Source organism: Sander vitreus, chromosome 3 (genome assembly GCF_031162955.1).
Source record: "Sander vitreus isolate 19-12246 chromosome 3, sanVit1, whole genome shotgun sequence".
Classification (NCBI taxonomy): Eukaryota; Metazoa; Chordata; class Actinopteri; order Perciformes; family Percidae; genus Sander; species Sander vitreus.
The window spans coordinates 26,872,129-26,894,766 of record NC_135857.1 but is presented as its reverse complement, the minus strand read 5'-3'; the positions used below and the strand labels follow the sequence as shown (position 1 = coordinate 26,894,766).

The following is a 22,638-nucleotide window of genomic DNA, read 5'->3' as shown; positions in this document are numbered from 1 at the left end:
TAGAGTGTGTATAGAGTAATTTATGGATGTAACCTAACTAAGCAAAGTTACAAGTCAATCGTGTTTCTCGTATTCCCATTGTTGCATCAGCTAAACAATCAGTCCCGCGCATCCTGAGTGTCGATCTCTCTGCCCTTCAAAATAAAAGCGATGTCACGTGAAAAAGTAGTGGCGGGGCCGGTTTACGCGACACCTTAGCCAATCACCGCCTCTGTTTTGCGGCATCCCATTCGACGATAAACATTGCGACCTGACCTGCAGTACTTTCAGAGAGGCAAGGCACGTACGTGAGTGAGGACGAGTCGCGTCCACAGTCGTTGTTATTTCTGCAAGATCTCTTGACTCACGAACATCAGATGCCCACACTATGGTGAAGCATTACCCCGTTTCAAAAGGAGGAGACGCAAACCTGTCGCTCTGATATCGACCTCTAACATCGGAAAGCCGTTAGCTTTGGCAGCTAACGCAAGCTAGCTAAGTTAGCTAGCTGTTACGTATCCTCGTTTTTTACCACACGCAACTGACCTCCACCACAACACAGGCGTACTGAGTTTAATTTGTTTTCTAGGCTGGGGTCGTTATTCTCCTGTGTCTTAACGTTCGCTCCCGTTGTCCCCGTGTGGTGTCCCGTGGACTGTTCCCGAATATGCTACATAATGAGTCAAAGAGATACCTTGGTTCATCTGTTTGCTGGAGGGTGAGTGTATTCTCATGTCACAAGAGCTGAGCTAGCTAGCTCCCCGCTCAGGGCTAACTTTCGTTGCTAACCAGTAGCTATAGCTTCACATCATGGGATGTTTTTATTGGTGCTGAATTAGTGCATAATGTTAACTTGAAGATTCGTGTATACATCGCTGTGTCAGATGTCAGCTAACCAATCTTGCCCATGCATGTGCACTCGTAGGAGTTGCGCTCAATGTCACAAGTTACAATGACGTTCCAATGTATGAATTAAATGGCTGGTTTGTGGAAGCGTGTTCTGTTGTGAGTCTTCGTACCAGTTATGCCATTTTACACGAAAGATAAAACTTAATATTAGCTACATCTGTGTACAGTCTTCATTTCAAGAAGCAGTCGGCGTTAAAGGTGTATCGACCGTTACATTAGTGCATCAAAACAGACGTAGGAAAACTGCCACTAAAGGTCACTCAGAATAAAGGGATGCATTTTGGTCAAATTAATTATATTGAATTAGTCACAGTCCGAAACCGTTATAGAAAGGGTGCGATTGCACAACTTATATACACACACACACACACACACACACACACACACAGAGTCAGGTCCATAAATATTGGGACATCGACACAATTCTAATCTTTTTGGCTCTATACACCACCACAATGGAGTTGAAATGAAACGAACAAGATGTGCTTTAACTGCAGACTTTCAGCTTTAATTTGAGGGTATTTACGTCCAAATCAGGTGAACGGTGTAGGAATTACAACAGTTTGTATATGTGCCTCCCACTTTTTAAGGGACCAAAAGTAATGGGACAATTGGCTGCTCAGCTGTTCCAATGCCAGGTGTGTGTTATTCCCTCATTATCCCATTTACAAGGAGCAGATAAAAGGTCCAGAGTTCATTTCAAGTGTGCTATTTGCATTTGGAATCTGTTGCTGTCAACTCTCAATATGAGATACAAAGAGCTGTCACTATCAGTGAAGCAAGCCATCATTAGGCTGAAAAATCTAAACAAACCCATCAGAGAGATAGCAAAAACATTAGATGTGGCCAAATCAACTGTTTGGAACATTCTTAAAAAGAGAGAACGCACCGGTGAGCTCAGCAACACCAAAAGACCCGGAAGACCACGGAAAACAACTGTGGTGGATGACCGAAGAGTACTTTCCCTGGTGAAGAAAACACCCTTCAAAACAGTTGGCCAGATCAAGAACACTCTCCAGGAGGTAGGTGTATGTGTGTCAAAGTCAACAATCAAGAGAAGACTTCACCAGAGTGAATACAGAGGGTTCACTACAAGATGTAAACCATTGGTGAGTCTCAAAAACAGGAAGGCCAGATTAGAGTTTGCCAAACAACATCTAAAAAAGCCTTCACATTTCAGATGAGACAAAGATCAACTTGTACCAGAGTGATGAGAAGAGTATGGAGAAGGAAAGGAACTGCTCATGATCCAAAGCATACCACCTCATCAGTGAAGTGTGGTGGTGGTAGTGTCATGGCGTGGGCATGTATGGCTGCCAATGGAACTGGTTCTCTTGTATTTATTGATGATGTGACTGCTGACAAAAGCAGCAGGATGAATTATGAAGTGTTTCGGGCAATATTATCTGCTCATATTCAGCCAAATGCTTCAGAACTCATTGGACGGCGCTTCACAGTGCAGATGGACAATGACCCGATGCATACTGCGAAAGCAACCAAAGAGTTTTTTAAGGGAAAGAAGTGGAATGTTATGCAATGGCCAAGTCAATCACCTGACCTGAATCCGACTGAGCATGCATTTCACTTGCTGAAGACAAAACTGAAGGGAAAAATGCCCCAAGAACAAGCAGGAACTGAAGACAGTTGCAGTAGAGGCCTGGCAGAGCATCACCAGGGATGAAACCCAGCGTCTGGTGATGTCTATGCGTCCAGACTTCAGGCTGTAATTGATTGCAAAGGATTTGCAACCAAGTATTAAAAAGTGAAAGTTTGATTTATGATTGTTAATCTGTCCCATTACTTTTGGTCCCTTAAAAAGTGGGAGGCACATATACAAACTGTTGTAATTCCTACACCGTTCACCTGATTTGGATGTAAATACCCTCAAATTAAAGCTGAAAGTCTGCAGTTAAAGCACATCTTGTTCGTTTCATTTCAACTCCATTGTGGTGGTGTATAGTGCCAAAAAATATTAGAATTGTGTCGATATCCCAATATTTATGGACCTGTGTGTGTATGTATATGTATATATATATGTATGTATGTATATATATATATATATATATATATATATATATATATATATATATATATATATATATATATATATATATATATATATATATATATATATATATCAACAACAACTATATTTTGTTGAATCCTTCCTTCTTTCCTCCAGTAGACTATCAAGGTAATGAGTTGAGACTTGAAGTTTACAATGATTAATTCCTTTGAGGGTAAATGTGCACTTCACTTACAATTGGTAACAGCAGCAGTGACTCCAACGCTGTTCTCTTTGAGCATTTCTTATTCTATTCTGTGGCTACACTAATAGAGGGATAACTACTAGAATGTATTTGGATTAAGAATTATAGTAAATTAAAGTAGGAGTAGCCTAAACATGTAAACTCTTTAAGGATAGTCTTTTTTTTGTTGCATATAAAGCTGGCTGACACCAATCAGCCTACTGCTGCCAAAGACTATATTGAAAAGGACTTTGTATTTCGGCTTTGGTGCTGATTGAAAATTAACCCTAACTAAAGATAACTGCTGTCGCTCTTGCTTTTGATGTCCTTTAGTTTGGCCCTGCCCACTACAGTCCTGTCAGGTTGTTTATTTATGTAGTCCACATAGATATGCTTTTTGTGTTTATCGCTTATCAGTCTTCTTTACATTTGTTACCTGAGCAGAATACTTAGACCTGAAATACCTGAGCTGGTCATAAGTTCATTCCCTGGATCTAGCACATTGTTTGTACAAGGCGTCAAGTTATGCTTGTCTTCAGATCTTGGCTTACAGTTTTGTTAATTTGTAGAAATGAAAACTTTCAATGATTTGTTTTACAATTAACAGTTGTCAAACATATTTGCAATGATGCGATTCCTATTTGGTTCATTCTTAAATGTAGTTACATACATCTGTGCTATTTTGAATGTAGTGTGGCAATGGACAGAAGCTTGTTGTTGTTCCCCAAGAAACACAAACCATTCCTGTCTGGCTCTCTGTTCCCACACATTGTCATTTCTTGTCCACATGCCAGGGATCTTTAGAATTCCACCAACCACATATTGGCTAATTTATTTGTGCAAGAACATTAACACTTTTCACACCTATCCTGACTGTTGACTATGTTGATAATGTGCAGTCTTGTTCTGTCACTTGAGACTTGTTTGCTATGCCACTTCCACCTTTTCCATCTCTGTTTTTCTGCCAGATGTGGGGGCACGGTAGGAGCCATACTGACTTGTCCACTGGAAGTAGTGAAGACCCGTCTGCAGTCATCCTCCATCACCCTCTATGTGTCTGAGGTTCAGCTGAGTACGGTCAATGGGGCCAGTGTGGCCCGCATGTCTCCGCCAGGCCCCCTGCACTGCCTCAAGTGGGTATTCAACTAGGCCTGTCACGATAACAAATTTTGCTGGACGATAAATTGTCTAATTGAAATTATTGCGATAAACGATAACATTGTCGTTCTGAGACCATTTTCATCTATTATAATGATAATGGTATAATAATGCAGGTACACCTTTTCAAAGATAAATAAACTTTTATTTCTAAAGAATATTTAACACTGGAACTGGAAGACATTTTAAATATGTCTTTGATCTCCTTTTAGTATGTCGTCTTTCACGCTGTTTACAGTTGTGGAATTGGCCAGACAATTCGTACTGGCATATATATATATATATATATATATATATATATATATATATATATATATATATATATATATATATATATATATATATATATATATATGATATATATACACATACAGATCAGTCTCAGGATGAAACTTGTAGTTCTGAAAGTTAAGTTGCACAACTTAAGGTCATGTTTAATGTATGCCTTAGTGTGAGGTTGATGTCATTTCAGAAAATGTTTTCTTTAAAAATGTTACAATGCAATATGGCACTTAAATGCACTTCATATGTTTAGTTTTTTGAGAGATGATATTGTAAGCAATGTAGGCAACAAAAATGTAGCTTTTTCCAAAAATTTAACCAAACTATTGTTTATTATTGCTCTTCAATAAAACAAAAGTATTTCTTCCCGATTAATCGGTAGAATACTCAATTACTAAAATAATCGATAGCTGCAGCCCTATATAGCGCATTTCATGAAACCCACGGATGCTACAGGCAGACAAGGGAAAAGAAAATAGTAGGCCAACACAGACTGAAAGGAATAAAACATCTGCGCTAAATGGAAGGGGGGGAGGTAATTTAATGTCGGCTACTGACGTACAACCACATCACACAATCTAAAGTTATTTTATGAATGAAGTAGACATAGGCTATTACATACCTGAGGGCCATTTCGGGGACGTTTTTAAATAATTTACAATCCCGTAAATTGGCTCCATCTGTTGAAAGCCCCGACTGAGTGTGACTCAGATTTTGCACGTCGTCTTTCACATTCCCCTTTTAGCTTTTAGTTCTTTGTTTAATTTCCTTGTTATCTGTGATGGCCCTGCCCCAGTATCAGCCATAACTACAACAGATAACTTCTAAATGAAAAATAAAATACAATTAGGCCTATATAAAAGAATTGAATTTGAATTTGAACCAAAATGGGAGGAACATGTATGTAGCTAACGGTTCCTCCTCCCTGCTCTCCCAGAGAGTTTAGCCTGCAGAGTCATGGTTCTTTCTCCGACAGACCCCATGTTGTTGCTGTTAGTATTTGTGCTGGCTAGCTTCCCCCTGGCAAGGCCGACCACTCCCTGAAACCCAACTCCTTACCCTTTGGGAAAACTATACACAGAGCACACATCAATCGCTTCAGCCAAGCAGACATTTTTTATCACAAATCCAACTATTATTACTTCTTTATCTTGTGAGATATTTGTATACATATGTGATTCCTCAAGACTCCTGTGTGTCTGTTATGACAGGCCTTTTCCTATCGTATGTCCAATTAGTCAAGTATCTCTTTGATTAAGGGTAGATTGCTAGTTGTGGTGTTTGAAGACAATTAGATTTGCTCAATTAGGAAGAGAATGGCCTGCTCTCTTCTCAAGAGTCCATGTCCTGGCTGCTCTGAGTATATAGATGTTTGATGATGAAGTCCCATTTAAATGAAGTGCCAGTCACTGTTCTAGCTGTTACACACCAACCAGATGGCCGACCGTCGGCAGAAAAGGCAGTCGGACTGATCAGTCAGGTCCCCAAGGTCCAAAAAAATGCCTTAAAACACACTGAGGCGACGCCGACTTGAGCGTGTGCGAAACGTAATACGTCTCCATAGCAGCAGGCGGCGCTTCTCTGTATTGTTTCCCAGAAAATGAAAACCCCCCTGAAAACACCGTGAAAAAGGGGTCGTAAATGTCAAACAAACACTACGGATACAGGCTGTGCACCAAAATACAACAAACCACGTTCCAGTCAATCACCGACAAGATGGTTGGGGGAGGGGGTGGGGGTTAGTGACAGTTAGAGGTGAATTATACTGGTCGTTCCCAACCTGGCGCACGCCATCGTGACGTCAAAATTACGTAGATCTTCCCGGCGCGCCTGGATTTATAGTGCGCGAGCCCTTGCGGCGCGCGACAAAGGGGAAACGGGAAACACGAACGAGCTCCTGGGCAACCGGATGCCAGGACTCTCACAGTGACTGCAAGTCTCTCTTGTAAACTTACTGGGTTAAGATGAGTTCTTTTATGGCGAATGAAAGGCTTGATCCGACCAAGTAGGTCATCGAATCAAGCATTGACGTCAATGCTGCTGCCAGTTCTGCCGTTGTTTATCTTTTTCTTCTTCTTCTAGTCCGTAGAAAGAGCAAAGTCGGTAGCCTTTCCTCATTAGCGCCACCTCTGTTCAGGAGAAGACTGCAACTAGTATTGCGACCACCACGTGCAAGTATAAATAGTTGCGGCGATTTCATGACCTCACATATGCGCGCGCCAGCTGGGCTGCGGTTACTGTAAAACACGCTTTAGTCAGTTAGTCATGACAGTTACGGAAACATGGGGGGAGGGGCGAGCTTGATCTGTTTTTGTTTGGAATTTACTTGGAACGTCAACAGAAGTGACGTCATGCAGGAACTCATAGTGCACCTTTTAAGGTATTTTCATTTAGTGGCATCATCACTCGATTAAATGTATTTTTCTCAAACCGAAATTTAGTAGTGTTATTACGCTGTGAAAGTAGTCTGAAGAACATGCAGCATGCAGCCACCACCAATCACATGGCATTGGTGGATAGGGTGTGGTCAGCCAGGCTGCATGCAAATGTTTATTTGACCAGCCTTTGGACACTGCAGCCATCCTAGCCTAAACTGTCCCACCAGTGTTAAGGCGACGCATACGTAGCTAAGAAGACAAGAGCACATTTGCTTTTTGTAAGCTGTACACAAACGCCAATAAATGGGGAAAATGCAAGACTGTCATGGCTGTAACTGGACAACTTTTCCCTATTCCTTGGATATGTGTTCATATCATTTTCTTTTTGGGAATCTATTGTAATGCCAGCCTTGCCTATGAGGGGTGTAACCATACATCGATCTGGATAAATATATAGATTCAATCAATGATCCAATATCATCGATGCAAAGTGAAAATATCCATACATACTGTAGCATAATTTTTAAGATGCACCTTTATGTTGAAATTCCCACTTTATTCCTTTTAATAAAAAGAATAAATATAGTTTGTTTTTCATTTAAATGCTTGGAAGAGCTCAGTAATAACATTTTAAAATTATATTTTAGTTGCTTTTTGTAAGTTGATGTAATGTTACATGTGAATGTAACTGATTGTGTTTAATGAGCTTATGAGATCGTCTCATATTGATCGCAGGCCCCTCAGTTGAATCAAATCAAAATTGTATTGTGGCAGACTTTGTGATATCAGAAAATATCGTGTCATTGTCCAAAGAATCAGTAGAATATTGTATCGTGATTAACCTGTGATTTACACCCCTATTGCCTAGCCCACATTTATTATAACTTTGCTTCTGGTTGTATCTAGTTTTAATTGGCACACAAACCTCTTCAAAGTCTTAATATTTAAACTGATTTCACCATCCCTGTGGGCCAAAGAGAAATCTAGAATTGTTAACTGATATCTTTGGAATTTTAATTGGAATTTCAACTGTATATTAGACTACCAGAAATTGGACAACACTGCTAGAAAATCTTTGTATACACCAGTAATGACCATAAATCATGCACCTTGTCCCGGTGGTAGAGTCATGATGTCGATTTTTCTGTTTTTGTGTGTTTTGTATTCAGGTTGATAATGGAGAAAGAAGGGCCTCGCTCTCTCTTCAGGGGTTTGGGGCCAAACTTGGTGGGTGTGGCACCATCCAGGTAATCTGTCACCTATAATTGTCATTTTCATCATATTCGTAGCAATGTGTACCTCCTTTGAGTATGACTTAAAAGACTATGAAGCTATTGGTGTTATCTTCAAGTAAAGTGATTCTTAGTTAATTGATAGTTAACATAACAGCATAGTTAGATAACAGCATCTCTTTGACTAATTGAATTTTTGATGGAATTGTAAATCTTCCAAATTGTGTCTTCGTTGTCATTTTCATAAGTTTCAAGATGGCGCCGATGTGTGTGTTTCGCTGCTTACCTCTGCTGAGATTGTTGTTGATTTTCCTGTTTCTACTACTTGTCACTCGAAATGTGTCACTGCTGCTGGTGTATGACCGCCAGGCCGATCTACGACTCTGGCGGACGGTGAAATACGCCGCCGCCTTTCCTGGCGTCCATACCGGCTTATCTACGGCGTCAGCCCTGCCTGCTGATCAACACCAGATTACTCACGAATAAGACTTTTATCCTCAATGACTTTTTTACGACCAACACTCTGGACTTTCTTTTGTTGACGGAAACCTGGCTGAAACCAGGTGACAACAGCGCCTTCTCTGAGCTCCACCCCCCCCCCCCCGGGCTGTTCTTTCCACAACTCCCCGCGCATGTCAGGTCGAGGCGGTGGGCTGGCCACTCTCTTCAAGGATGAGTACAGTTGCCGATTATTACCTGCATTCTGTTATACTACTTTTGAACTACAGCTGTTTGGGGCTGATCTGGATTCTCCTGTGTTGTGTACAGTTATTTATCGCCCACCAAAACTCAACGGTATATACGAACTCAAGGATTTTATATGCGAGTTTTTTGAGTTCTTTGCTGATGTTGTTCCAAAATACGACAAGCTTCTGGTGTGTGGGGATTTCAATATTCATGTTTGTTGTCCCTCAAACCTATTTGCTAATGATTTTAAAACTCTTGGCCTTAATCAATGTGTGGAAAGGCCGACACATCATCTTGGCCACACCTTGGATCTCATTATCTCCTATGGGCTTTCAGTTTCACTCAGTGAAATAACAGAAACTGGTATCTCAGATCACTTCCCCATCAGGTTTGAGATCAGTGTTCCTCCACCTGCAAGTAAGCCTGTATCCTCAGCTTCCAAGCGCTGCTGCATCACCTCCTCTTCTGGAGAGTTTGCTTCTGCTTTCATGGTCTCTCAGTTCTATGTGAATGGTCTGGTTTCTCCCTCTTCCCCAGATAACATTCTCTCGGTGTTACATTCCACACGCATGGAAATCCTAGACTATTGCCCCTCATCGGATTAAAACTATTAAACCTAAGGCGGACCCCTGGCTAAATGACAAGGGCCCTTAGGCAACACTGCAGACGAGCTGAACGAAGGTGGAAGAAGGACACTTTACAAGTATCACTGGGTTTATTAAGGGAGGTGAAGGCGAAGATGCACCAGCTCTCTTCTGTCATAGCTAGCAGTTGCCATGAACTAAGAGTAATACTATTAACTCTGTCGTGAATCCATGCACCTCTGCTCCGACAGATATTTCAATCAGTACATGTGAGAAGTTTCTGTTATTTTATCGACAAAGTAGCATCTGTCAGGCAAAACGCTAGTGCTAATTTTAATGTTTTTACCTGCTGCTCCTGTGCACTCTGCTGTGTTTGAGGATTTTAAGCAACACATGAAACCCCTGCCCCTTAGATATTGTTCCTGCCAGGTTTTTAATAGCACCATTGGGTCGAGTTTACTTTCTTTTTTTAATTCTTGTCTTAGTTCAGGTTCTGTCCCAGCTGCCTTTTAAACATGCTGTGGTCAGGCCCCTACTTAAGAAGCCTAATCTTGATTCCACATTGTTGTCCAATTTTAGACCAGTCTCTCATCTGCCTTTTCTTTCAACGGTTTTGAAAAAAGTTGCTTTCATACAGGTACAAGCCTTTTTACAACAGAACTCTGTGTTTGAAATTGAATTTCAATCTGGTTTTAGATCACGTCACAGCACTGAGTCTGCACTATTGACAGTACACAACGATATTGCCTTGTCTGTAGATGCTGGGAATCCTACCTTAGTGCTCTTGGACCTCACAGTGGCTTTTGACACAGTGGCCCATGCAGTCCTCCTCTCTCGCCACTGTGTAGGCATCCGAGGCTGGGCACTTAAATGGTTTAACTCCTATTTGGCAAATAGGAGTTTTTCTGTCATGATTGGTGACCTCTCCTCGTCAGCTGCTCCTCTCTCTTGTGGGGTACCCCAGGGTTCCATTCTTGGACCCATTCTGTTTTCTTTATACATGTTGCCTTTAGGGGCTATTATAGGCAAGCACAACATGTCATTTGATTGTTATGCAGATGATTTGCAAATTTATTTGCCTATGAAAGCAAATGACAGTGTCACACTAAACTCCCTGCTTAGTTGTATTAATGATATTAAGTTGTGGCTTTCACAAAACTTTCTTAATTTGAACGAAGATAAAACTGAGTGTATTATTTTCAGTACTTCAGGCACGCAAAATGGTCCAGCTTTGAGTTTGGGTGCTTTGGCATCATACACCAGGTCAGCTGTCAAAAATGTGCGGGTTACTTTTGATTGCAGCATGAAATTTGACAAGCAGATCAGTAATGTTGTTAGACTGAGCTTTTTCCAGCTTCGTCTCCTGGCTAAAGTTAAGCCTTTCCTGAGCTGGCACAACCTAGAAAAGGCTATTCATGCCTTTATTAGTCCAAGGTTGGATTACTGTAATGCTCTTTATGTTGGTCTGAATCAGACCGCCATCTCACGCCTTCAACTTGTTCAAAATGCTGCTGCTCGCTTTTTAACAAATACATCTAGACACACATCACTCCTGTTCTCTACACCCTACATTGGCTTCCTGTGCGTTTTTAAGGCCCGGACACACAGAGCCGATAATCGGCCCGTTGGACAGTCTGGCGAGGTCAGTGACTCAAGTCTGTTCGGTGTGTTCCGTGCCGTCGTCCGTCCGAGGGGCCGCCATCCTTCATTTTGGCTGATTTGACATGTATAATCGGTGGGGTGGGCACTGCCGGCAGTCTGACTCAAATTACCCATCTTATTGGTAGAGTGCTAACCTGGAAACAAGGAGCAGAACTGACCTTTGTCGATCTGAAATGAAGACAGATTCAGCAACTGCATGGCCTATTTCTCGCTTAAAATGTTTTCAGAAACACATGTCGGTGAACTATTTTAGTACAATATGAGATCGTATTCTGAACATGCCGCCATGACAGTCTGTCTTTGAATTTCCGGAGAAACCAGACCCATGTGACACGTTTGTCCAATCAGCTGCCGGTTTTCATTTTTGGGCGACAATACAGATTAGCGTCGCCTGCTGTTATGGAGACGTAATACGTCTCGTCGCTTTGGTGTGTTCCGAGGCACTTTTTTGACCAACTTGGGGAGACTGATCAGCCCACCTGCCTTTTCTGCCGACGTTTGGCCGTCGGCTCTATGTGTCTGGGCCTTAAGAATAGATTTTAAAATCGGAGTATTCGTCCGAAATTTTAACTTTGCGTGAGTCATTGCGGTCTTCAAATCAGCTGGTTTTAGGCTAGTGTAGTAGTAGTAGTAGTAGAGTATCCTAACAAATGCACTAATGTCTGTTCTGAAAAGACCTTTTTCACGGCAGATATTTTTAACATAGCAGGAGAAGCGCAGCTGTAATCGATAACGTTAGCGATGGCTGCACTCCATTTAGGGGAGCCACTTCCAGTGTCCTGGTATCGTGTATGCTCTCTGGTAGAGGTGTGAATCTTCACTGATCTCCCAATTCGATTACGATTATCATGTCTTCGATTCAATATCACGATGCGTCAAATACATTTTTCTATCTAAGCCATATATGATATTTAATTCATAGCTTCTCAAGCTTCAAAAACAAAACATTCTGCAGTGCTCTAATACTAAATAAATTGGATACATAAAACTACAGCAGTGAGCACATGGCACTTCCTGAATATGCAAAACATAACAGAATATGTAAACGGAACAGAAACCTTGTTCGTCTTATCTTATCAGTTCCATACACTGCTTTGATATCCACTATTCTTATTCTATGGTAGCTGATTCAGTCACCTTTTGATCCGCACACGCATTGGCTCAGCACAATTTTAGGTGAGTTGTGGACACATGGGCTGTTTTTCAGGGAGACATGGCTGTAAGAAACAGTGTTATGTAACCACCACAGGGCCTCCTTTAGGTTACCTGGTAACAAAGAAGCATTAGGGATACATGGTCATTTAGCTCTGTTATCTTCATGGCTTTCTCCTTAGTTTCTGCACTGAAACATGGCAACAAGAGCAGCATCAAAAACAGCATTTGGTCTATTTCTTGGAAATACTGTAACTGAATGCAGTTAGGTAATAACATACTATAACAGTCATGATCATTAATAACCCTCTGTAGTAACGATAGGAGCAAAGTGGGGGCTAATGGCAGCGGGCAGCGGCTAATGCCGCAGCAACCAGGTGCCAATGCTAAGCACATGTAGAGTGTTTTGTTAGCATCTTGCATGAATGAACGCTGATGCAGTGGAGGTGAAGGCAACACAGCCTTCTGAACTGTGACGCAGATTTCAAGATGAATGCACACACAAACGCTGTCTAATAATGTGACTGAGCTTTGAGCATCATTAACAGTCTGACTCAGCACATTTGGCAAATGAACCAGACTGCACATTGTGCTGTTAGAAGTGGGGGAAAAAGCAGTTGTATTTAGACATGAGCATGAACATGATCGTTATGACCTTTTTAAATTAGTGAAAACAAGATAATTAGTAAAGTAAATGAGCTTTTTTTTCCTGAATAGCCTCTTTGTTTAACTAAAGCTGATTTGCTGAGATGGTTGGTTCTGCTCCCGGCTTTACACACAAATCTTTAAAGCTCATTAAGATGTACCTGACATGGACAGTTTTACATGGTGATTTAGTGTAATTAATGAATCTACGTATATCGCTACTGGAGACACATAGTTGGCTGGGACTAATTATATTTACACAAAAACATGGCTTGTATAACTTGTTGTACTGTTGTAACATAATTGAAACCTTTTTTGTCTGTTATTTTCAACAGAGCAATTTATTTTGCTGCTTACTCCACCGCCAAAGAGAAACTGAACGGTGTGTTGGAACCCGACTCCACGCAGGTGCACATGGTGTCGGCTGGAATGGCAGGTAACTATATACGAGAGGTGACAGGTTGACACTCACTGGCATGCAGCAATAATAAAAGAGCTTATTTAAAAACGTAACATTTTAAATACAATTTCATTATTCTCTGACCCTTTTTATATGTCAAGGGCTGGTTATCTGCTCTCATGTCACTCTGATCCAGCTGGGAATGCTGTAGAACATGGGTGGACCGCTTACACTGTGTACAGTATGTCTGTGTGTATTTTTGGGTATATCTGACAGGTTCAGGCTCAGACTTTTTCGACAACCCAGTCAAGGTCAACTTTGTCAGTACATGTCTCTCCAGTGTCGCTCTACTTATTCTTCATAACTGACTGAGTCGGACTGACAGGTGGAGAGGAGTTGACAGTGCAGCGATTAATCTCGCCTGTGCGATGATACATGATACCTACAGCAGAGGTTAGAGCTGGCTTCTGCCATGGCTAACAATGGATGTGCACTTGACAGAAAGATGACCCCAAGCTGAAACGGGGAAGTGTAGAGAATAGTTTAAGAGCCTTACCAATATACAGTATTTGCAGGCCAGTTTCTCTTAGCGAATATTATTCCCATAGGGACCAAATTTGCACAATCCAATAATGTAGAAATACCAAAGTAAAAGTCCAGAATGCAAAATCCTACTTAAAAGTACAGAAGCATTATCAGTAAAATGCACGCAATGTATCGGAAGTAACAGTGTTCATTCTGCAGAAACGTGTGATAAATGATTATATATGATATTATTATCTTGAGGTGGAGCTAGTTTGAACTACTTTATATACAGTTAGCTAGTTTAGTCCAGTGGTTCCCAACCTAGGGGTCAGGCCCCTCCCAAAGGGTCACAAGAAAAATCTGAGGGGTAGTGAGAAGATTCATTTGAGAGGAAAGAAGACGACTAAGTTCCAATACTACTTTTGTGTAATCTTTATAAGTGATCACTTTAAATGAAACATTGTGAGAAATGTAGGGGGGGGGGGGGGGGTGGGTGCACTCTCTTTGGTGTAACTGCTAACACTCGTAGATATCTGAAACATTAGAAGGAGCTACCACAACACACTGATTTTATAAAGACGTCCCATGTCAAAAAGGTTGGAAATCACTGGTTTAATCTTAAACAATGTGTTGGGTTTCATACACGTATATGTTTTTAAAGTCAAATCTTTTTCTGAAAATTAACCAGTGGGATGGTGGAATGGGAAGTAAAATGGTTGCGTGCCGATCATTTTGCCTCACACAAGCCTGTGTCTGTTTTTGGCTTTAACTCTACCGTAGCTCCCCTCTCGCAAGGGCACGAGACACCCCCCCCCCCCCAATCACCAGGGGTCTCTAGCTGCATCTGTGAGGAGTTACTTGGGTGTGCGTGAGTACTCACCACAGACCTGTGCTTCTTTTTTATGTCTGGTTCTTTTCTTTCTGTCACACATTTCTGTCCTCTACCCCCTTACTAGTTGGGTCATTGGATAAGAAGCAGGTTTTTTATCATGGCAGTCTGCACGACATTTTATTTTTATGGCATTCAGTTGCTCACCTACTAGCACACAGGATAGTCTGTAGAGCGGCTAGCTCTCTGTCTCGCTCTCGAAGCTGCCTTTGTGACTTCACGTTTTATTTAGTTAAAATGCCATTTTGACATTGTTTTAACTTAACCAACATGAATGCAGCATAAAGAACATTATATCTTACTCAGACTGTTAGTTTTCGGACAGATATTGTACCACTGGCAGCTTGACACTCAAGACTGATAATGTTATTTTTAGATTTTGAGCAAAATGTAATCATGTTGTTTTTTTAACTTCCACAGGTTTTACAGCCATCACAGCAACCAATCCAATATGGCTCATAAAGACCCGTCTGCAGCTAGATGCTAGGTAAATATGACACACAAGGTGTGAGCTTCACAAAGTTCCCTTCCCAAGAGCGGGACTAACCGTTATTATACGCCCCTTGATGAGTTTTTCATTAATGCAAACGCTCATAACCACACAGGAACAACCCTCATGGATTGCTTTTACATGAATATGAATAACCAGTTTTTATAGAATCACATTTATTTATGGAGCATGTAAACACCATAACCCATTTTCATAAACCCGGATAAGCCCTTCTTCCTATTTATGAGAACCTCGAATATTCTACCTAGAGTACTCCAAATGAAACCGGGATACTGCTGCATGTATACACCTTAACCCGGTTACCCGCTGCCAACAATCGGCACTGGCCTCAGCCAAGTGACATCACAGAAATACAAACTGTGGCGGAAGCGAAAGCGTCTCACTTCTGGAGCGATTGGGGGGAAGAGTTTGGTCTTTCAATAATAAAAGAGGCTGTGTATCTTTATCCACTACTTTTCCGTCCTACGTGGTGGTAGTGGCAGGCTGCCACCAGTGTGGGCGACAGTGTTATAAGAGAAGCGTAGCCTAGTTCCATTCAGGAATAGCTCCGTACCAGAGACGGTGGATGAGCTCAGAGTAGAGCTGTTGGCAATCAGGGTCAAAAAGAAATTAGCAGTAACAATGTGAAGTAGGGCTGCACAATTGATCGCAATTTTATCGAAATCGCAATATGAACTAGTGCAATATCCAAATCGCAGGGGGCGCAATATTTGTTGAAGGCAAAATATGTGTCAAACCATTCTGAATTAAGTATTGTGGTGTAGTGCTGCAGAGATGTCCTGGGCCTACAAATCCTATCCTACAGACTAAAGAAAAAATCTTCGTTTGGTACAGATCCTCGCAGAAAATCACACTTCAATCATTATTATTATTATTATTATTATTATTATTATTATTATTTTAAATATTTTTCAATGAAAATGAGACTAATGATACAAAAATGATCATTCCCTCCAATATTGGAAATCATATCGCATTAACGGTCAAAATAATCGCAATTAGGTATTTTCCTCATATTGTGCAGCCCTAATGTGAAGTGGTAGTAAGTGTACCGTTACAGTGTAGTGTTTTAATATTTCTTTCTTTAATATATAACACCACAGCACCTGCTCAAATAGAATGCAGTAATCAGTTACTAGGTGTAACCTGATTTCTCTGTGCTCATGTAAACACCATATCCTGAATTTGATCATGAGGGCTTTAAAGTTGACAGGTCCCTGTTTATCCTGAGTTTGGTCATTTTGTCCCTCAAGGCTTACAGTACTCTGGACTGCATTACCACACAGAAAAACACAGGACCTGATAACACGGACCCTGATGTTTGTTATTTACATACAAACTCGGGTCAGGTGATCAATGAATTGATTGTAGAGGATGGCTCGTGTGAGGCATGCTGCTGTTGTGTGTCCTGTGTTGTTGTCGAACCCGGGCCTGCTGCGTCGAGGAGTAAACCTCTATATATGGGCGCCCACTCTACCAACTGAGCTATCCGGGCGCCCCACACACAGTGAGCTGGAGCTGAAATTGGAGTTTCTGCTGGGGCTCTAATGTAACCCAGGAGTCTGCGAGGAATCTGTACATTAGGTTTCATGACTTTACTTGTTATTGTGTTTAAAGTAGTTCTTTTACTTACCTTTTACTGTCTTTTCTCAGGAATCGAGGTGAGCGAAGGATGAGTGCATTTCAGTGCATGCGGGGAGTGTATCAGACAGATGGCCTGCGTGGCTTTTACAGGGGTATGTCGGCATCCTACGCTGGTATCTCAGAGACTGTGATCCACTTTGTGATCTATGAAAACATCAAACGTCGCCTCTTAGAGGCCAAGGCGCCGCAGAACATGGACGAGGAAGAAGAGACGTCTAAAGATGCTTCAGACTTTATCGGGATGATGCTTGCTGCTGCCACCTCCAAGACCTGTGCCACATCTATTGCTTATCCTCATGGTAGGAGTTTGTGCTTAGCAATTGGCTAATATTAGCCAATTCATATTAGGCCGTTTGTTTCCTTTTTAACCCTTTCCTTTCTTATTAACTTTGCAGAAGTGATCCGCACCAGGCTACGTGAGGAGGGCACCAAGTATAACTCCTTCTTCCAGACTCTGAAAACAGTGCCCAAAGAGGAGGGCTACCGCGCCCTGTACCGCGGCCTCACCACGCACCTGGTACGACAGATCCCCAACACCGCCATCATGATGTGCACCTACGAGTTGGTTGTCTACCTCCTAAACGGTTAAAGTCTTGCCCCCCCCCCACGTAGACAGTGTATGTAACCTTGCCCCTATTCAGAGAAGGAGAGCCAACTGCACACCAGCCAGCACATGAACCTGCTTGCCAGAAGAGGAACGAGACCCCAGCAAGACCTTTATCTCAATGGCGCAAGTGGTTGTGAAAAATAAGTTGGGAGTAGTTTTGTTTTATAACCAAAGGTTCTGGCACAGGGACGAGGATTGAGAAGTTCCTCACATTGGTTTGGGGTTCTTGGGTTTAGCAATGGCAAAGAAATGGTTGTCCAATGTTTATTAGCCACAGTACATTCTGCCTCTAACAATACTAATAATAAAAGAAGTACAGTAATTCCAATCCTTACCACCTAGTAGATGTAAGACCCCCCCTCCAGCAGTAGGCTTTTGCTGTCATGCTGATGGAATAGTTTAAAAAAATATTTTATTAGTATCCTTAGAGGACCAGAATACAAAGATGCCGAAGTATCTGCCGGGGGGGCTTTCAAGTGAAGAATAAAACGTTGCTTGAGGCTGGTTGAGGTAGGATTAATGGAGGAAAAAGGGTGACGATGGGCAGGGAGGTGAGTGGGAGACAGACGTGCCTTGCGTGAAGATGTGATGTAGACTTGACATGCACAATGGCTGTAGGAGGAAGAGGTGCTCTGGTTGACCGGTAACAAACAAAGGTGATGAGATGTAGAGTCGTACACTGGTATTGTGTGATTACAGGTGCCGTTAGTGAGAACCTTTTGCACATCGTGAACGTAGACACACTCACCTAAACGTTGTCAGCAGTCCCAAATACTGGCCGCGATCTCATAATACAATTGACATGCATTTACAGATTTTTACACAGAATAACGTCATGGTTGATTGCTGCTTGCTTATAATAAGCAAAGTCTACATATTCACATAGAACTTTGTTACCTGTATGTGGAAGAGGAGTATTCACTAAGGTTAGATGGCAGGTAAAAAGTCCCCAAAAAATTGGAGGAATAACTTCACTGAAGGCAAGGAAGATTAAAACACTGACCCATGTTGTGAACTAAAATATATAAAATTAACAAAGCTTAACAAATTGTTGTATTGATAGATATAAAATGCCTACATAACACTGTTGTCTTGCATTTGTCTGCCCAGAAATGGCAAAATGCAAACATACAGGAGAGGGGCTGTTTGCCTTTTTAGTTGTTACCTTTGCTTAAGCAACGATGTTGTTCTTTAGCACTTCTCGATGTCTTTCTCTAGAATCCTAATCTTTTTTCTTTTTTTTTTTTCGTCCGTTGGAGAATCCAGGCGAGGACAATCCTCTTGAGTTTACTCTGGAAACCTTGTGTGTGTGTGGAAGTGGCCAGAAATATGCTCTTCATAAGCGCACATTAATTCAATACAGACCAGTATAAAAAAGAGCAGTAACTATTTTGTTTCCCTCCCCTTATTCAGTTGTTGTTTTAGAAAACCGTTGAACTGCATTACAACCAGTTTAAAAAAAAAAAAAAAAAAAGAAACAGCTACGTTGTTTGTCAGTGTCTTACTGTACTGTTGAATGTCCTTGTCATGGAATGGAAAGGTGCTTGCTCTCTACTTGGATCCATTTTTTTTTTATTTTTTTTTTTTTGTCAAACATTCGACAGACAAAAACAGTGTTTTGCTGTCACCTCATCTATCCTATTAACCACAGAATTGATGTTCGCTCTGTAATCGCATAACGTGAGAACTAGCCTGTTGAGTGTGTGCATTTTCACCACAAGCTGCAAACCTAAAGGACATTGATTAGCCCACAATGCTAACTCGTTTTTACCAGCAGGAGCTGTTGCTGTTATTCCTGCACTGTGGTGTATTTAAACTCACTTTGAAAACCTTTCCAAACACTTCACTGCTTAATGAGTCAGAGTGCTGGTGTGCAGCAGTGAGCGTGCCCGGCTCCTGTGGAATGGAAGGGCGGCTTTGGCAAAATATGCAGCTCAACTATGATCGCTTTCTCATGAGGCGCCATTGTACGTGAGATTGCAGAAACAGCTACAGTGTGTGGCCCTCAAACAGCCTCAGATGCTTTTCTTCACTGGAATTATTGATGTGATCCTCAATGTGAACACTTCTCAGTTTTACTGCATACATGAAGGAAGCATTAGATTAGCCTCATTGTGCAAATCTTATCAGATGTATTAAGGCTTACATTCAGTACCATCAACACACTATTGATGTAGTGAGACGGGAGTCCATGGGTGCTGCTAATGGTGATCTGTGCTGGCTACCATGGATTTTATAACTGGATCGATAGACAGTCCATGCACGTAGTGTGAGTTGATTGTAACTGTATGGTTATATGCATCTCTTTCATTTGTGTCTGTCATATGATGCATTATTCCCTGCATCCCATGGTTATTCTTTTGCACCCACGTTTGCATCGTGTGCCAGTTAATGTGTGTATATGTGTGTATGTGTTTGGCGTGTGCTTGCTTAAATGACAATCGTATGTCATTTGGTTGTGTCTTTTGTGTAAGAGACCATATGAGTATGTATGTATTCACGAGAATAGCTGCAAACAGTGTTGTTTTTATCTTTTTAAATAAATTGTTGCCTTTTCCTGATGCCCATTTTTGTTTTTCCATGTTTTCATCGATGAGCCCGCCCACTGTGTGTGAGTGTGGCTCAGCCTATGCATTCTCATACCTTTTTTTGTAAAACGAAATGCCAATAAAATGGAAAGTGCGAGTATAATTAAGTGTCAGGAACTCTTACTGAGAACATCCAACTCTGTTACTTAGTGCTTTAAACCAGGGGTCTTCAGCTTTTTTTAAGGACACCTTAATTAAAAGAGAGCAGGGACCCCCCTACTACATATATTGTATAAAATGAAGTTCCATATTAAACTGGGCCTACAATAACATGTAGGGCTGCCCAAAACCTCTATACAGTACATACCTTTTTTTGCATAGAATACTAAGCTAGTAAAATAGCCTAATAATTGTCATTATTTTATAAATCATGTTTTAACGTTAAAACATACATGTGGCACAGTGAATCCTTAGGATGAACTGTATCTGTGTGTGTCCCCCTGTATCTTAGTGACTAGCTTACCTGTAGGCCAGTAAGCCTATCATCAGTGGGGATTTATATTTGCTAATAATATGCTAAATTCATGTTAAGACTTTTACATTTTTTAACCGACTTCAAAAATTAAGACTATTTGTGGGGCCTCCTGCATTGACTCTGAGGACCCCCTATGGGTCCCGGACCCCAAGTTGAAGATCCCTGCTGTAAACAATACATTTGATGTACAGCTGCTACATGTTAGTATCTATTCAACCACCAGGTGGTAGTGTTGACCTGCTAAACTCCAGCCTCTGGCACACCATAAACTCAATGGAGCAGATACTGATAGATGACAGCCTGCTGCTGCCTCATTCCTCACGCCAAAAGATGGGAGAGAGAGAGGAAAACAAGAGCCATTCTGCTCCTCAGACACACTTGTGACATGAAATGAGGCATGCAGCTACATGTGAATTCTGCCAACTAAAGCAGAACATAAACTAATTGCAAAATAGAGAATGAATGACAAAAAGATGGCAGATAAATTATGGCATATCCTCAGCTGAAAAACACACTTACCTAATTCATAGCTCATGTCCTGGCCTGAACAACAGCATAGCATCACATTAGCTCCAGAAGGACCAGCCTGAGTCAGACACCACACATATTTATTTTGTCAGACTGAAAGGGACAATCTGCCAGCAACGCCAGTGTTCTTGGAATAATACAAAGTGCCATGGGGTGTTGGTTGAGCCTCACTTTTAAAAGGACTATTAAGGACACACTGTGAAACGACAGCATGGAGCCAGTAGAGTGTTATGACTGGCACCTTGTTTCCCTCTGAACTGGAGTGGAAGGGAAAGGAGAGCAGAGAAAGAGACAGAAAAATGCTGTTTTTCATTTCCTTTGACAGGCTTTTGGCTCTGTGTTGGGTGTTTTCTGTTGCCTGGCCTAATCCTGAAAAAAAAAGAAATGTGGTCACTAATTTTTATTTGAGTTATGCGTAAAGATTAAAGTTCTTTTCTTTTTTGCTTTTGCCGTCTTTTCTGTTGCCTATTGCTTGATACACACATTCCAATTTCCACTTCCACTGAAGTGATTCCGCATTTCTGAGGTCCTGCAGAGGAAGGCAGCATGCATCTGTTCTTAAAGGGGCACTCTTAAGTATTAAGCATTGCACTCTCATTGGGACACAACAGAGACAGATAAAAAGTGGTCAAAACTGAAGCAGCAGAGATATCCTGATTTTAGTCCCTATATGGGCCAAGCTCCAAAAACACTGAATGCTACATTTACAGTAATACAATTTAGTAGGCTCTTCCGGTAGAACCTCCCCACGTCTTTTAAAGTTAACACCCAAGTTAATAATCAAGTCCCGACGAGTCAGGCCGGGTTCAGACAAATAGTTACAAATCATGTTCGGGTTCGGCCTGTTGACAGGGTGCTTCAAATTCTTTTTAGTGCCAGTATAGTGTAAAATAAATACAAATGATGGACCTACTGTCTTTGTTGGGCTAGTCCTGTTCAGTGCTGGGGGTTGTTATGCAGGCTATACTTGACAACGCATTAACACTTCACATGGACAATTTAAGGTGGTAAATATTCATGTAACACAAACTCAGTGCTTTTACTTACATTTACTGTGTTGGGCTCGGATCGCTTACGACAGAAATATGCGACCTGAGCTGCACTCTAGTTCATAACACAGTCTTTTATTTTAAATTTTTTTTAAGAGCAATAACAAAGGACACATTAAATTGATTTAAATACATTTTCCAAGTTTGAATCCTTATCTTTTACTAATTGGCATAAACATAAATGTATCCACTTCTCCGGGAACCATCACCTTATCGTGGTGGAGAGGTTTGTGTGTCCCTATGAACCTGAGGGCTGTGTTGTCTGGAGCTTTGTGCTCCTGGTAGGGTCTCCCAAGGCAAAGTGGTCTCAGGTGAGGGGCCAGACAAAGAATGGTTCAAAAATCCTATGAAAAATCGAGGAAGGGATGAAGTGACCCTGCCCGGAGGAAGCCTTGGGCCCCCGTCTGGAGCCAGGCCCAGATGGAGGGCTCGTCAGCGAGCGTCTGGTGGCCGGGTTTGCCACGGAGCCCGGTCGGGCACAGCCCAAAAAAGCTACGTGGCGGAC

The 22,638-nt window shown here is 41.6% G+C and overlaps 1 protein-coding gene across 1 annotated transcript; it reads left to right on the top strand.

Annotated features, from left to right (window-relative positions):
• Positions 1-237: 237 nt before the first annotated feature.
• On the top strand, positions 238-20,049 carry LOC144515698 (solute carrier family 25 member 36-A-like). The gene is made up of 8 exons (XM_078246757.1): positions 238-370; positions 569-697; positions 4,106-4,270; positions 8,125-8,202; positions 13,253-13,353; positions 15,152-15,218; positions 16,896-17,185; positions 17,282-20,049. Exons 1-8 carry the CDS (start codon positions 357-359, stop codon positions 17,473-17,475), a joined length of 1,038 nt encoding a protein of 345 aa, XP_078102883.1. The 5' UTR covers positions 238-356; the 3' UTR covers positions 17,476-20,049.
• Positions 20,050-22,638: the final 2,589 nt, after the last annotated feature.